Below are 16,928 nucleotides of genomic sequence, written 5' to 3'. Positions count from 1 at the left end.
GACTGTAAGGAAGCAGTGGACCAGCATGGTGAGAAACTCTAAGACAAAGCAAATTAGACCAGCTAGCAGGAGACTTTACAGCCTGGTCTCCTTAGCGGAAGACCCCACCCTAGCCATCTCTGCACACTTGGTGCCAGGAAGAAAATGAAAGAACTTAGAGTTAAATTTTTTCCCCTTCTAAAAGTACCTACTTTGTTTATATTCTGTGTGTAATAATACAATACTGTGTGTATGTATAATTAATTTTTCAAATTCTGTATTGGAGGTCCTTGATCAAGAACTGTAACCCAGGGGCCTGCATCACCCAAAACAAACCTGGAGTCTATTGTTGACCCTGAGGCCCAGGTGACTGAACCAGGTTTTGCAGGTCGCCTATGCCCTCGGTTCTGCTATCTCTGCCTTCTTTGCGATGGCGCCATATCTCTACTTCACACGCCCAGTGTGCTGAGCACGGTGCTGCTGCCTGATAAGCCCTTCTCTTTGGTAGCCACACTGTGTTTAACTTAATGTCTCTTGAGCAGTATTTGGAAGTCTCCCCTTTCTTTGTACTTTTTCCTTAATGCATCCAGGTAGTTTCTAGACCTACTTTTATTTCTTCTATGCTTGACACATAAACACTTCTGAAAAGCATGAAATCCTTTCAAAAAGAGGAATTTTTTTGAAGTCACTTGTGTGTATTATAGTGCTCGTGTCCAAGCAACCCCAATTCTACTTAATAATGGCCCAAAGCACAAAAGTAGTGACACAAAAGAAAAAAATCACAAATCAAATGTTGAATGTTTTTGCCCAGCTAAAACACTACCCTCTGCTTGTAAACTTTCTTCTTTATGTCTTGCAGTTATTTCCTAATTCCTCTGAAACTCTCCATCCCTCCTGGGGCCTAATCAATGTCTTATATCAATTAAACTCCTAAGGACAAGAGACTTAGTACACCTCACAAGCTTGACAACGGGCCCTTTGTTAGAGAAAACAAATTAAAAGGAAGAAATTAGACCTTCTCTGATTAAATGTCATTAAAATGCTCCTTTGAATGAAAAATACTTATAATAGGAGCCAGAGATTTACAAATCTAGTTATGAGTTGAGCCAGAGTACTGTCCCTACTCTGCCACATGGGAATAGACCCTGGATTCTGGCAATACATTGTCTGAATAAGTTTTTTCAAAATGCTCTAAATTAAAAAGTAAACTCTGGGTTGTAATTATAAGTATGTATGCAGTATTAATGTCTATGTTGTTTGTGAAGAGTGGAAAATTGACCTGAATTTATCATCTTCTTGGTTGGGGTGGAGCAGAATGGGTTGGTTGGGAATGCTTATTGAATTTCCAAAAGCATTATACTTTGCTAATATTGAACCATTCATATAGGCATTTGAATTAGGGAGAGTTTCTTTAGCTACATATGTGGAATTGCTATAAATGTCTTCACACAAAACTGAATGAAATGAACTATACTAAATACATTTATGAATATATAAAAATGAACCTCACTATTATGAACCACTACAATGCACTAAAAAATAAAATTAAAAAGAAACTGAATGCAATGGAGCACTGTAGTCAGTAATGAGAAAATGAAGGTCAACTTACAGAAAGTTCAAGTGCTAGGATGAATCATGCCAACTAGTATCATCAGACCTAGTGTCACAGGCTCATTGCCAACCTCCCTCTTCAATTTGCATATAGAAGCACAAGTGCTAAAAGAGATAAATGTCCAGGGAGAATCACCTTTTATATCTCCTTAAACATGTCTCTTCTAAGTTAAATTAGGTTTTAAAATTTAAACTTGCAAATAGTAAGTTTGGGTATATATAAAACTGCTTCTTTTTTTCCATGCACACTCTCTTTACAGAGAAACCTGGGTTGCAGAAACAGAATAAGGACTTAGCTCCCATAAGCTCTTGGACCTAGACTGGCATTTGGTGTTTTAGGAGTCTCATGTCACCATCCGTCCATCTATCCATCCATCCATTCATTCCTCCATCTATTTGACAAGTTTGAGCTCTGACCAGGCTCCAGACTCCATATTGGGTCCTGGGGCCTTGGTCATGTACCAAGAAATGTGAAGTCCTTGCCTTCATTAAGCCTCGCTCCCTCACTGCTCATCACAGAAAGACACAACTCATTCAAATGCTTTCAATAAAAGCAAATGGAAACAGGTAAAACTCTAAGAATGTTTGTTTTTTAAAAGACTTATAATGTTTCAAGCATCTTGTTTTATATTTTCTATCTTATTTAAGATTTCATTATACACATTGAGAAACTGAGCCTTAAAGACTTTAAAATTAATATTTTGTGGTCAATAAGTGATGAGTGGCAGAAGTGAGAATAGGAATCAAATTTTATTAACTTTCAAGTTTCATGCTCTTAGCCTCTTCCCTCTCCCCCGACACACTCCAACTTTTATTACACGTATTCTTGCCACTCTGATTAGACTCAGAGCAAGAACCCAGACTCCTATGTGTTCACTTTTAGCCTTTTTAGTTCTCAGTTCTGCCCAGTACTGCACCCTGCTTTTACTTCTCCCCTGCTTGGCTTGCACAATCTTCAAAGACCCCCTCTTTGGGTTTTGATCCATCCAGCTTTCCCCTCATGGCCTTAGTCCTGTATTAAACTGATCACCACACACAGAAGCAGACATGAGCCTCATATTTTCAAACACTTGCATTTGTATCATACTTTCATGGGAGTCGGTGCCCTTTAGGGAATGACTTCCCTTGAACAAACGTGTTTGGAACCATCCACATTGCAAAGTGCATGTTGCATGAATATCACAGAAATTCAGGGACAAGTTGGAACAGAGAAAAATGTACATTTAATGGCCAAAATATTTTCCCTGAACTTTCAGACTCCTCTACCTGGGAATGATTTAAATACAAGGGAAAATCTGATTCCCTGTTTACTGCACAGTTGATTCTCACCTGGCTAAAATTAGCTTTTAAATCACTGGGTTTTCTGCCGCTGCAGTGCACTTGGTCCCCTGTGACTGAACTGTTAGACTCGCTTTTACTCCTGCTGATTACCTGTGATTATCTACCTGGTCAAGTTGTCAGGTGGCTGAACCTACTGAACACCTTCACATCTGCAGTTCATTAGCTCTCTAGTCAACCCCTTGATCGTAGATGATGTACCTAGATTGTCTTATCTCCTTTTGTTTATTTGGAGTTGTACCACCCTCAAAATATAAAACCCTCCTCCCAGGAGTGGCTGGTGCATGTTATTCAGTATTCTGATTTTATGACATGCCCAGACAAGCTCAAAATTAATTTCACGGCAGGGGACTCTCTGTATGTACTATTAAGATAGATTTTCCACTTTATGCAGAAATCCGAGGGACTGTGTTTCATCAACATTTGAGAGTCAGTGTTGAACAAAATGAACACCATGGTTCTCTCACCTCTCCTCTTTGGTCTGTCTTCAGGATGTTTTGCTAATTGTACATTTTCTCAAGTAAGAGTGCAGAGCTCCTGAGACAGAAGCTTCATCGGGGAAAATTCTCTGGTCTTTCTCTGGATAACCTCTTGCAATGTGCTGGTTCAACTAAGCCATGTCTTGATCTTCCAGCTGCATACATGGGATACGTAGTCATTGTTTTTAATTGTCATTTTCCCCAATAAAAAAGCAGAAGTGAGTCCATGATAGTAAATTTTTAAATATGATCCGAATAGATAAATTGTAGAGTCACATTACAAGTAAAAAAAAAAAAAAAAAAAAAAAAAAAAAAAGCATGATTTTAAGCATTGGAATAATCTAGTGATATTTTTCTTGATTGAAGTAAAATTAATTTACAATAATTTAACCTATTGAGAGTTATGTCAGAATGACTCTCACAGCAGTTTACTTGTTTTAACTCATTTAGGTCTTAAAATAACCCCCTGGGAAGGTAATATTATTATTCTGATTTACAGATGAGAAGATAGAAACAAATAAATTAAATTGCCAGCAAATGTTGCTGAGGTCAGCAAAAGTTGACCTCAGTACTTCTGAATACTGAATAGGACTTTAAAATGTTTGTCTCTTATATACTTAAGCTTTAGTTCAGTAACTAGTATCCTTTTTCCCCCTCAGGCCTCATTTTTTACTATTAAGTTTCTCAAAAAATATGTAAGAATCTAAAATCTTTTCTTTTGTAGATAGATATTAATGTCTAATGATAAAAATTTGAGTAAGGAAAATACATTCTCATTTAGCTTTTTAAATTAATTGCTCGGAAATTAATGTGAATAAAACAATATAGGTTTGAATTTCAGTCATTTTGTAATTCTTTTGCTGCCACCTAGTGAACCATATGAAATTTTAAGACATTTTGCCGCCATCTAGTGACCAAAATGAAAATAATTGCAAACAGGATTACACCTTCTCAGTTGCATTTTAAGTACTACCTACCTTCAGGGTAGTTTCTAAATATTATTAAATTTGTATCCATTAAATCTAATATTTTTCAAATTCTGACATTCACAGTTATCATTCTTTTTCTCAACTCTTCTCACTTGTTCCTCTGCTAAATAGTATACTTTGCTTATGTCCTGGGTTCCTCTTTAATATCAAATAAGGCATTAGAAGAGAAAATAGAAACCAATTAATTTTCTATAGATATAATAGTTAATGTGTTTTGGAACCATATGTTTTTTAGACCAATTTTATTGTGTCAATTCTTATTTGGATAACTGACGTAATTTTTCACTTATGCCTTAGCTTGATTATTGTTGATCTTTCTCAACTGTATTTGTTTTGTTATATATATGGTTAGAGTCAGACACTGAAAGCTTCAGATTTGCATGTTCTAGGTAGAATACTTCCTATTCATTAAGGTAAATATTCACTGATTGTACATTTAAAAGTTTATATCAAATGCCCTGAATCGTTATTTGCCTTTTCATAAATATATCCTATCTCCACTTTAAAAAGGTAGGAATAATAATTTATTTGTAAACCTAGAAACTTAACAATTTCCTATATTCAATAAATTCATGTTCCTGCTGCCCCATTTGTAGGGTTTTAAGTGTAAAATCATCTGAATATTCAACACTTAATCCAAATTAGTTTCTACCTTATTTTGAAATTTTAAGATAGCTCCAATGATTACAACTTGAGGAACAAAAGTTGGCAGATGCTGAAACTTTTCACCACAGCAGTCCCTGGCTCTGCCCCTTTGTAGGATGTGGATGCCTGAAGTACAATTATTTGGAGGTTTGTGCTTGATCAGGAAAAATGATACCTCCTTGGAATAAAGACTGAAGTATGTGTTCAATATTCCAAAGGACATTAATAATGCTGCAGCACTTTGAGGGAAGGGAGAAACTGGGAAGAAGTTTTAAGGTGGATGATAATTGTGATCATCAGCAATCACTCATACTGGGGGAGACTATGTCCTACTTGAAAGCTCCTGACTGAAGCTACAAGAGCATTTTCCAAGGAGGCAGAAATAAGCAAAATCCAGTGTTAGTATTAACCATGTAGAGTACTGTGTGGTTCAAAAAGATGAGTACTTTTCCTGGATTTCTCTATATTCATAACATCATTTATTCAAATACTTACTCAGCACTTATTTAGTGCCAAACACACTGGTGAATATTGGTGTGGAGGACTCATCTTCATGCCCTAATGGAGCTTATGTTCTAACCATCTCCTTTGATCCAGCATTTTTCCTCAAAACAATTCCAGGCTTGTCCAGCTAGAGTACTGAATAAGACCCATCTGTAGCTGGTATTAGTTTACCCACTTCTTTCTGCATAGAGTGAATACTTGATACATTTTTGCAGTGCTCTAAGTATTACTAAGTAAGTACCCTGAGAGAATGAGCTTCTGTGTTACCACTAATGATCAAAGTTCCACGCCTCCTAATTTCAAGGGATTTAATTAACGCATCCACTTCATACTGACCAACCTGGTTTCACCTTACCCAAGTGGTAATCTATTAAATAATGTTAGCCTCACAGGACTCTATTACATGACTTGATTTCCAGCAACTCAGGACTCTTCTGACCCAATACCATCTTCATTCCTAACAATAACGAACTTATTGCGCCATTTTCTCAAGTAGTTAATATATTAACCTTGAAGTAATGAACAATGATCAAAGCCACTAACAGCAAAATTAGACCTTATTCTGTGTTAGCATTTTACCTCTGCTACAAAATACCTGAGAAAAACAACTTAAAGGAGGAAAGATTTTTATTTTAGCTCACTTTTTCAGGTTTCAGTCCGTGGTCGGGTGGCTCATTGTTTCTGGGCCAGTGGTGAAGCAGTACATTATGGTGGAAGGGTATGAAAAAACAAAACTGCTCACCTCATAGTAGCTGGCAAGCAGTGAAAGGAAGTGGCCCCAGACAAGACACAGTTTCCAAGGGTATGCTCCCAAGGACTCTCCCTTCAACTCAGGCCTACTTCCTAAGATTCCTACCACCTCTCAATAGGCCATTAAATTATGAATCCATCAATGGATTAATCCTTTGATGAGGTCAAAGCCCTCATTATCTAGTCATTGCTCAAAAGTTCACCTCTGAACATTGCTGCATTGGGTACCAAACTTTCAACACAAGAGCCTTTGGGAAACATCTCAGATCCAAATCATAACAGTGTCTAAAGATATAAAATCCGATAAAGGTCTAAATAGACAGACTTCTGCAGTGTTAGCCAGTGTCATTCCAAAGCAGATTTAGGAAGCAATGCCATAAAAACTACCTTCTGACTTGTTTGCCTACCTGTATAACTTATTGTACTGGTCTGAACCCCAGAATCCTAATCAACATTGAGGCCTCTGGGAATTATTTCACACTCTCTGGTGTGTACTCACACATTCCTCTTGGCAATTTAGTGAGATGGCCATCACTAATTGCCGTGATTCCCCACTTAAGGAATGTAGCATTCAGACTCAGAACTTGAGTCCTTTATTGCCACACTTCAGTTATAAAAACAAACCTACAAAGTTTGCCATTCTTAGTTTTACTCTATTTTTGTCATTTATAATGCATTTTCTTTAAAACACACAACAGTCAATTTTTGTGTCCATGTCTTTATTGGTTTTGGTGATCAGTACAACTGCTTTTGCTTCAAGTGCTGTCATTTACTCCTTTGTGTTCTAGGAATCATTAATTCCAGCCTTGAATTTGCAAGACATCAGAGACAGTTTTTACTTTAATAGGCATGCAAAGATAAAAGTAATGAAATAAAAAATCAAGGGCCCTGCTTCAGATAAAGAAAACCATCTTTATGAAGAAGAAATTCAGACACTGCATCAAAACTTACAACACTTCTGGTCTTAATGTGTTTTCCTCTTATTGACCATCAAAACCAGGTATCTAAATAGTTGCTAAAGTTCTAAAAAGTGATGGTCTTTTCCTTGGTGTTATTTAAGAGGTGAAACACATTAGCATTTCAATTCTTGGTACAACAAACATTCTGGCTGATGTTTGTTAGATGATCTTCATATACCTCTCCTCCTACATATAGAATCACTCATTATTTCTGTAGGATGGACAACTCATAATACAAAAATATGAAACTTGAGGTTCTGTGAGATTTAAGATGACAGGAAAATAGTGCTTGAGTGCCATTTTTCTACGTATTTATTCTTCCATTTTTGTTTCTTCTTCTTTGAAACCTACTAAAAATACTACTTTTATAGAAAAAAAGATGACTATTACAAAGGTCAAGTGTGAAATGCATGCTTTTGTATTAGATCTTGTCAAAAGTGACTTTGGTTTCGTGGTGACTGCGTTTGTCACATTCCTTGCTCCATGTGAGAACAGGAAATAACATTTGGGGTAAGGAGCACCAGAAGGAGGCAAGGAACCAAGCTCTCCAATGGCAGGTTTCCTTTCCTGAAGAGGGCAAGACCAGCAGCTCACTTGAAGGAGGCTCTCACCACCCTGCCCTTGATAGGCTGCGGAGGGCGCCAGTTCCCCACAAGGGGTACCGGGGGCTCATTCTCAGCGCTGGCAAAGAGGCTGCGCAGCTTGGCCATCTGCAAGGGGGAGGATAGATGGTTAGCAAGGCACTTGCACCAAGTGGGCAAAACAGAGTTAGAAATCACCGACTTTCTAAAAGGAGAAGCAAACCCTAACACCTGCATTTGGAGCACATTCCAGAGCTAGTTAGCTACCAGTTCCTGAATAATAATTTTTAAATTTTTTTTTATTTGTAAAGCTTTTGTTTTTTTTAAACATTTAATGTAGGATCACCACACCTTTTGTCAAACCCTTTTCCTCTTGAATTCTGAAACAAGTCTTTTAATTTGAGGGGTTGGTATGAAATATATATTTTAAATAGAAGGACATGACAATTTAACATATCAGTGCAAATAATTAATTATAAGCTTAATAGGCCTTCATTGTGTAAGTTCATGGAGTCAATTATTTTAAAAGGGCAAAAAGAAATGAGAGTCAGGCTACATTTTCAATTTTGAACTTTTTTCACTAAAGGACCAGAAAATAGGAATATTATATTTCCACATTGAAATGGTTTTAGCTTTTCTTCTTGGAAAAATTTTATTCTTTTTTCAGAATATTTATATCAATAAATAAGACCTTCCAATCTGAACTTTTGATAAAATTGCCAATTTATGTGTGTGAGTCCACACTGGCAGAAATATGAAAACTGATGTCTTGGGCAAGGGAGACAGTGGTGGACTGATGTTACTGTTATGCATTCATGTTCTGGGTTGGGAGACTGTGTTGTACACTCACTTTAATTTTTTCTTTTTTTTTTTTTTTTTTTTTTTTTTTTTTTCCTCATGTGTCTGACCACTTACTTTCTCCCAAATAGCTTTTCTTGAGTGGGGGGCAGGAGATACCAAGGACTGAACCCAGGGCCTCCTGCATGCCAGACAAGTACTTTCCCCACTGAACCACATCCCCAGCACCTCCAAGGCCTCTTTAACAAATGTTGCTAAACTGTTCTTTGGATGAACAGAAAGACTGGAAGCCTGAGAAGAGAAGCCAAGAAGTGTTAGAAGCAGACAGACCAGTCTGCACTTGGCTGTGTGTTCATGGGTAATTACTTTACCTTTCTGAGACTTGACTTATTTATCTATAAAACTAGAGAAATAATATATACCTCCCAAGAATGTTAAATCTTTCTTATTCCTTCTCCTTCCCAGGCCCATATTGGTCATCCTGTTTCCTAACCAGTGCTCGTATTTGGGGGACATTCAAACAAATGAAGGCTCACTTATATTAACCTAAACCCTTAAGTGTTTTTAGGGCGTGAACTTATTCATTGTTCACTATCACAACCACTTTTAAACATCTGCATCTATTCTGGCACTCTTGGTACTCCTACGCCAGGCTGATTATAATTAACCAGGGCGAACTGTGAGGTCTCTAGGAGTACAGCTATTCCTGAGCATCCATTCAACAGCTGTGTTTTTCAATTTAGCATCTGCATCTTCTCGGGGCAGTCAGTGATAAATGCGGGTGCTCCCAAGGCGCTGCGGCGGTAGTTTACCTGGTCAGAGCTCACGGTCATGGGCTCCTTCAGGAGCAGCCAGACGATGCACTCCTCGCAGGGGGGCGTGGTGAAGGAGCCATGGTAGGTCCAGTAGTCCCGGCAGGCAGGGAACAGGCAGGATGGGTCGAAATGCGTGAAGGGCGCCTCCTTGCCCTGAAAGAAAGTAAGGCACAGGTTCTGTGAGCTGGATGCGCACACCGCCCACCCCAAAGGTCTCTCCATGGACTTGGGCAAACAGATTTCAAGTGCAACTTTTTGCCCAGGTTCGGACCTTTCAGAAATAAAGGTCAAAAGTTTGGGAAGCTGGTTGGCGTGCATGACTTCATCTGACACAATCACTGTAATATTCTATTCTTTATTGTTTTAACTATGCATAGAACTATAATTCTACTGCGTCTTACAAGGGGGAAACTCATACTGTATATAAAACATGACAGAAGTATTTCATATAGATTAATGTTTTGGTTCTTGGTGATAACAGTTTTGCATTTTAATTGAATGTTATATTCAGAATACTTATTTTTTCTAGTGATACGACTTAATAGCAGTACATTTGAATAGTCCCAAAGATAACTAAAATATGTCTGCTAATTAGAAAAGACAACTGTTAAGGTTGAAAATATATAGGGCAGCACCAGGATTTAAAAGACCAGCATGGCTGACATTTAAAATCTCTGGGATCTGGGCATGTATGTGGGTGGGTGGGGAGGGAGGGTAAGGTGGCCACTCAACTTTGACTCTCACCCACTTCCTTGAAAACATCACTATCTGACAGGCTGACTGTGGTAATTAAATAAAACAACGTATGTGAAATTGCTGTAAAAACTATAAATCATACAAATATAATGACATTCTTTTTATATGCAAATAAGCACATCCCATTAGACATAGCAACAGATTTTAGGTGAAAAAAATACACTCCAAAGTGTAAAAATAAAATGTATGTACTCTGCATTACACTTTAGGAGGGAAATGATTTTCTCTTACCTTTGTCTTAACTTTGTCCAGTGCATCAAGGAGAAGCTGGAACTCACCTTTCTCCCTTCCTATCTGCAAGAAAATTGAAATCCAACATGATGTTTTCCCTTCTTCATAATTTAAGATCATCTTAAAAACTGATTTTGATCCTTCGTATGCAACTAGTGTTTATAACTCTGCCAGAATGTCTTGTACTAAGCAAAAATATGAGTTTACTTTCCCCCCAAGATTTTAGAGTGTACATTTTCTGATCTAAACTTGGACTTCAGGCCTCTGAAGTACAAAACCACAAAATTACATGTTGATCTGGTTCTACATCCTTGACCTTTTCTGGAAAATTGTTACATTTTTTTCTTTCTTTCTTTCTTTTTTTTTTTTTTTTATTTTGATAGAGTTAGAGCTAGAATGAACTTTATGTATCTGAAACTAAATTCATTGTCGTTCCTCTCAAGCCCACTTCAGCTCCTATTGTGTTGTGTTCCAGCACTGAAAATGACACAGTCAATTCAGAACATAAAGCAAATTAGGTCATTCAAAAAGAAAGAAGCCAGATTTTCATCTCTGGTTTAAAATCTAGATTATGTTACCACCAAATTCATGTGTTAATGACACTAAGTCCTCTTTAAACCAAAGCTGGCTCAACAACACACACATTCCATGTGCTATCTTAGCTGGGGATCATGTGGGCAGTGGCCACCTTAAGCTGAGGGGATGTCCAGCCAGCCACTTGTCATCTCAGAAGTTCCCAACATGGGCTTTTCTGGTTTCCAGTGCAATTTAAACAGAGTAGCAAGGAGGATAATGAGCACATGCCACCCTTGCCCTCCCCACAACCATAGTAACTTCTCTTGAGTCTCTATCCTCAACTCCTCCACCCCAACACACATCTTGAGAAATTTAGAAGTACAGGGATACTGGAGTATGAAAAAAGGAATACTTTCAGCAGGAAAATACTCTGAGTTGATATTAGCAAAAATGTCTTGATTATTTGAATGACCTGTATGTGGAGGAAGAAAAACACGCGCACACACACACACACACACACACACACACACACCTCAGACATCAGGAAGAAAGAAAACTCATGGTATCCTCAACATTGATAAAGGGACTAAATTTTGAAATTAAAAAATGTGGTCGATTTTTACCTTACCTTCAGAAAAATGCCAACCACAGCAATTCCATCAGGTTGCTTCAGAGCTTCCCCAAAAGTGTTATACTTTGGATTCCAGTGAACCAAGTGAAGCTGAAACCATAAAATACAGGTTATAAGGTAAATCCCTGGAATAGAAAATAAGTAAAAAATATTTGCAATAAATCAAAACATGTACAGTCTAAGGGTTGTTGCTTAGCACTCTCATAGAAGTTGATAAAATTCTAAATAATACAATACTTCAGTGAAATTGTTAATGGTTCAAATAAAATGTGTTTTAAATTATCTAATTCCTTATAGCCAGGACTCGAGAACCTAGTGGCAAACTTATCTTAACTTAGAATGTAAGCACCTGTTAAGTTAATCAAGTTTTACATATTGAGTTACTTAGACTGGCAAAAAAAAAAAAAAAAAAAAAAATATATATATATATATATATATAATATTAGTTTATAGCAGTTAAAAATATTTTATTGATGATTAAAAGTATGAGATAATCCCACAGGTAAAGGTCAAACCCAAGGGCTTTCCTGTATCGGTAAAACATAGCCTAAACTTTCCCCACTTTTGGAGGAAAATGTCTTTTGGGAAGGCATTCTCGATAATTAATCTTGGCACTGGCTTTTAGATTGGCTATAGAAAAGTAGACTGATCCTAATGAAGTACTTTGGGTTTCAAAGAGTTCAATTTAGAAAACAATTGTGCTGCCTAACCATTCCAGTTAGGAGAATGTTCCCAATGGTCTCGAATTCCTGCCTCAGTCCCTGTGTTGACCAGAGGCTGCCCTTGGAAAAGACTGAAGTGGGAAAAATGAATGGATTCTCATCTTTAGGGCCATGGCCACCACTTACTGACTTGACTTACAAAGAAATCAAACAGGTAGTTCCTCTTATTCTCTTTGTAGTGGGATGTCTTGATCTGAGCTGTAAGTCATGCTTTTCTTTAATGGACTGAGAGTAGTATTTGCTCATATTAAATTATATGTGTATCTCTAGACCAATCTACATGTGTGGATTACATAATGTACACATATATATGCACACCTTCATTAAAAATCAGAATGTGAGGGGGTTGGGGATATAGCTCAGTTGGTAGAGTGTTTGCCTCACAAGCATAAGTCCCTAGGTTCAATCCCTAGCACCGCAAAAAAAAAAAAAAAAAAAAAAAAAAAATCAGAATGTGAGCATTACTCAGAATTTCTAACTGCAATTTTTAAAACATTATATTCTTATATAAGAGACAGCATAGCACACCAGATACGAAGATGAACTCCGAAGCCAACCTGCATAAAGAAGAGCACGCATCAGCTATGTGCCTGTTACGTTACTTGTCTGTGCTGCAGTAGCTTCATCTGTAACCTCTTGCATAGGGCTACTGAGAGGATGAACTGAGTGTTCAGACACTTAATAAGTGTTAGCTATCCTCATTGTTCCGGTTCCATTCAGGACCCTGGTCTTTTTTTGATGTTAAGCAGCTGATTTCTCAATAGAACCTTGGAAGTCTTCATGCATAACACTAACCCACGCACACCCCTTTTTACTCTGTAGCCTAGAATGTTTCGCAGCTCCACTTCAGGCTGAAACTACAACTCTTTTCGCTAGAGGCTTGAAACAACACAATGGGTATTATTTAATTGCTGCAGTGCTTCTTTTTAATCTTTGAGTTTTCAATGTGGGAGACCCAGAGTACATTCTGGCAGTTTCTCCTACCTCCGCTGCGTACTTGACACCATCCACCGTGTGCTCAGAGCCGTGGTCATCCGAGGAGCCCCAGTGAAGGTGAAACTGGCGAAGTCGGTAGGGCCCAGAAAGAGGACCGCCTCTCAGCACTGTGATTTGGATAAGCGAGGTCAGCAGTAATTCACACTTCCTGCATGCAGGCCTGCTTTACACGGGTGCTCTTACGACCAAGACTTGATGGGCAAGAGGTGGTCAGTCTGCTGGGCAGATGGAGCCACTCCCAAGCACACCAGACTCCTCACGAAATAGTCTTGGGACACATCAAAATAAGTGTGTTTTCTTTTCTGCCTTTCTTATTTTGCTTGCTTGTTTTGTTACTTTTGAAATAGGATTTGAACATTTATTATAATAAAATTAAAAATAACAGGTGGACAATAAGAATGCATATACCCAAAGAACAGGTTAGCGCTATGGTGCAGTGGGAAGAACTTGGCAGTTGATAGACAGACTTAGATTCCAATCCTGGCTCCACCCCATGAGAGCTGTGTGACTTCAGACAAGTTGCTAAATTTCTCTGAACCATTTTTGCATCTCTGAGAAGGTGATAACAATCCCACACCTTCAGAGCTGCTGTGAGGATTAACTGAGATTAAACACCTGAATAGTGTTCGTCACAGTGCCCACATGGTGATCAGTGTACATACATGAATCCCTCCTCCATGTCTTGCTTTCAACTACACTTTTTTTAGGACTACGAGCAAGAACTTTCACCCACATCTAATTTAGACTCTGTCTACTCAAATCAGATGAAATTGAAAATTCATATTTCTCGGGAAATCAATCATTGTGGACTGCTAAGTTTGATAATTCTTGGTAGCACTAATTTGGGTTTGTTGAATGAACATCTCAATTCATTCAGCCTGGGGAATAATTTAAGGTTCAAATATCTTCCAAAGAACATTGGAAACTATGCAGAAACCCTAAAATCAAGATCTAGCCACATAAGCTATCAAAATAGAATTCAGAGGGTAGCTATTTAGGAAATGATTGGTCACTCTAAGTGGGACAAAGATCTAAAACAATAATGCGAGGCCTGTTTGAACCTGATCATGAAGGAGGAAAGTGGCTTGCTACATGCACTTTTTTCTATCCGATTGCTTGGAATAGTTACTATCTGGACATCTGAGTCCAAATTATTAGAATCAATTACATGAAATGGCAAATATTCAACTATGCATTTTTCATGTGGTTCAACCTAACGAAAACTGTCTTAATTTCATTGTTTTTCCTTCAAAATGGAGCTTAATTTAAATGGTGAGGAGGGGGAGACAGCAACATGGAATCACTGAGAAAAACTAAACTTCTATTATATTACTTACTTGGAATCATCTGGTAGGCAGGAACTCTGATTTTTCTTTTATACATCATTAAGAACATTCATGTATGCATATTAATAAGGATACTTTTAACTTTATTAGAAATGTGGTTATAAGGCATTGTGTTGTGCACATCAGGCATAGATTACTAAAGAAAGAGTGTTGCTTACCTCATTTATAGTAAAATAACACATTTCCAATTGTACTTTTATTTCATTGATTTGCTTACTAGGGTAAGTTAAACTTAAAAAAAAAAATTATCACACACAAATACTGCTCAAGAAAAATAAGATCAGGCACTACAAAACACATTCACCAGAAGGATAAATCATATGAACCCCATTGAAGCATTGAAGCCTAGTCATTTTGACCCATATAAAGGTCCTCTTCTCTCCCCTGGATTGGGCTTCTCTGAGCATCAGGGGAAGAAAGTGCCTATTTTGTTTCTTTATTGTATTTCTTGCTTCATAGAGGGGACTCTCTGCCAAACGTGAGAGTGGGAGTCTTGAACTCCTTGCACTGTGGTCAAAAAGTACAAGAACCCTCAGCTATTGGTCATCAGAGTTGGAATACTAACTTGGATTCATCACCATCGCTGTCTTATCAAGCTCCCATTTCAGGAAAGTATTGCCAACTTTTCGCTTGGGCATGGGGCCATTTTGCAACAACAAAGTGACCAGAGTTAGAGGGTGAGACATTCCTCTTCATTGCATAAATATAATTCTTCACAACTAAAGCAAAGTTGAATGTCATGTCATCTCCATTTTCAGGGATGAAGGGCTCCCTCTTCCTACTAATCTGTTACCATGTCGTAGCTCACATTTGCCAATACAAATGTTGAAAACACCCATGTGCCCCTACCTAAATGCTATACTTACTTGACCTATCATAAGTGTCATCAAACACGACTCTGCAGGTCTTCCCATTGTTCAGGATGGTCTTGGCAGAGCCAGGATCATAAGATGCTGACCAGGGCTGCAGAGAAGGATCATGCTTGATGTCTTTAGTATGCAGCTCAATGGGCGACTGATTGTCGCCCTTGGCAATTGGGTAAAGTTCGTGCCAGTGGTCAGGACCTAGGAAACAAAGTTGATATTTATTTATTTGGTGGTACAACCCAAGACCCAAGGCCTCTTTCAAATTGACTAAGCCAACAAAATACTCAGATGAGAGAGAATGATTACAAAAGATCTGGGGTTCAAATTGAGCAACATGAGACTTAGCATGATCTATTCATAGTGTACCTGGAAGCTATATTTAATTCTGTGTCTTCCCTCTGCTGTCTCAGGAAGATGGCCTGAAAGCATATTTTTGAAATGGACTTAATTCATTGACCACATAAGTTTTTGCATCACTGTGGTTTTCAGAACAGAGGTATTCCTTTTCCCATGGGTTAGACAGAGGGGTAGGTGGAGTAGAAATTCTTAAGTGAACACCAGCCTGGGAGAGATTATGTGAGTGCCCGGGTTTCGGAGTAAGGGACAGTCAGATCTGTACCCAGGGTGCTCTGACTTCTCAGTCAGAAGCAACATCAGCTTAGGCAAATTACTGAACTTTGAGCATCAGTTTCCTCCAAGGAAAATACCAAGTCGATAAGAAGGAGAACTAAATGAGATAAAGGCAAAAGGACCAGCAGCGTTTGGCACCTGAAAAGTGCTCAGCACTTTTTACCCCCACCCCAGTCCTGTATTTTCCAAGGCACTCCCTAGAATCGCCTATTTTTCTGTGCAATGCCGGGATATACTCTGGTAGCATCCTGGACCAGGGGCTGTAGCTGGCGTCACTCACCGTTGTGGCTGGCGTAGCCCCACTCCTTGGCCATGGTCTTCTTTGTCGGAGTTGGATGGATGCTGCCTTCTCTCTCCTGGCGTCGTGCAGAGTCCTCTCAAGCCCTCACCTTTTATATAGGTCCCCTGCACACTGCATGGCCTTATTAGGTCAGCGAAGGTGGGGCTGGGGGCTAAACTGGATTGGGGTGGTATTTGGAAGGCGGGGTGGGGGAAGCCAATGAATTACAAGAGCTGCACAGCTGTCGGGGGCCTGTGGGGAGGAGGAGGCGGGGTGGGTGAGGTCCCCACTCCCCGCCCTCGCCAGGGAACCCTGGCTCCGGGCCCTTGCATCTCTCTCTGGGTCTCCTAAAGCTGCAGGGCTTTCCAAGAGGTGCCGACGTGCAGAAATGCGAGCGGCTTTCGACTGGTCCTCCCTCCCTCCCTCGTTCCTTGCATTTTGGGGAGTCGGAAGGGTGGCGAGAATGCAGTGTCGTCGCTGTGCTTAGCCAGGAACTAAAATCTGCA

At 38.8% G+C, this 16,928-nt stretch overlaps 1 protein-coding gene across 1 annotated transcript; it reads right to left on the bottom strand.

Annotated features, from left to right (window-relative positions):
- Positions 1 to 6,997: 6,997 nt before the first annotated feature.
- On the bottom strand, positions 6,998 to 16,578 carry CA3 (carbonic anhydrase 3). The gene is made up of 7 exons (XM_079126767.1): positions 16,423 to 16,578; positions 15,513 to 15,710; positions 13,289 to 13,407; positions 11,580 to 11,672; positions 10,436 to 10,498; positions 9,446 to 9,601; positions 6,998 to 7,964 (listed from the first exon to the last, which is right to left on the bottom strand). Exons 1-7 carry the CDS (start codon positions 16,454 to 16,456, stop codon positions 7,845 to 7,847), a joined length of 783 nt encoding a protein of 260 aa, XP_078982893.1. The 5' UTR covers positions 16,457 to 16,578; the 3' UTR covers positions 6,998 to 7,844.
- Positions 16,579 to 16,928: the final 350 nt, after the last annotated feature.

The sequence above is a fragment of the Sciurus vulgaris genome (genome assembly GCF_902686455.1).
Source record: "Sciurus vulgaris genome assembly, chromosome: 1".
NCBI lineage: Eukaryota > Metazoa > Chordata > Mammalia > Rodentia > Sciuridae > Sciurus > Sciurus vulgaris.
The sequence above is the reverse complement of the archived record's forward strand: the minus strand, read 5'-3'. Positions and strand labels throughout refer to the sequence as shown.

Coding starts and splice junctions, on each gene's coding strand:
- CA3 (XM_079126767.1), bottom strand. CDS start 16,456: ATGGCCAAGGAGTGGGGCTACGCCAGCCACAACG. Junction 15,711..16,422: donor GGGCTACGCCAGCCACAACG/GTGAGTGACGCC, acceptor TTTGTTTCCTAG/GTCCTGACCACTGGCACGAA. Junction 9,602..10,435: donor TGGACAAAGTTAAGACAAAG/GTAAGAGAAAAT, acceptor ACTTTCTTTCAG/GGCAAGGAGGCGCCCTTCAC.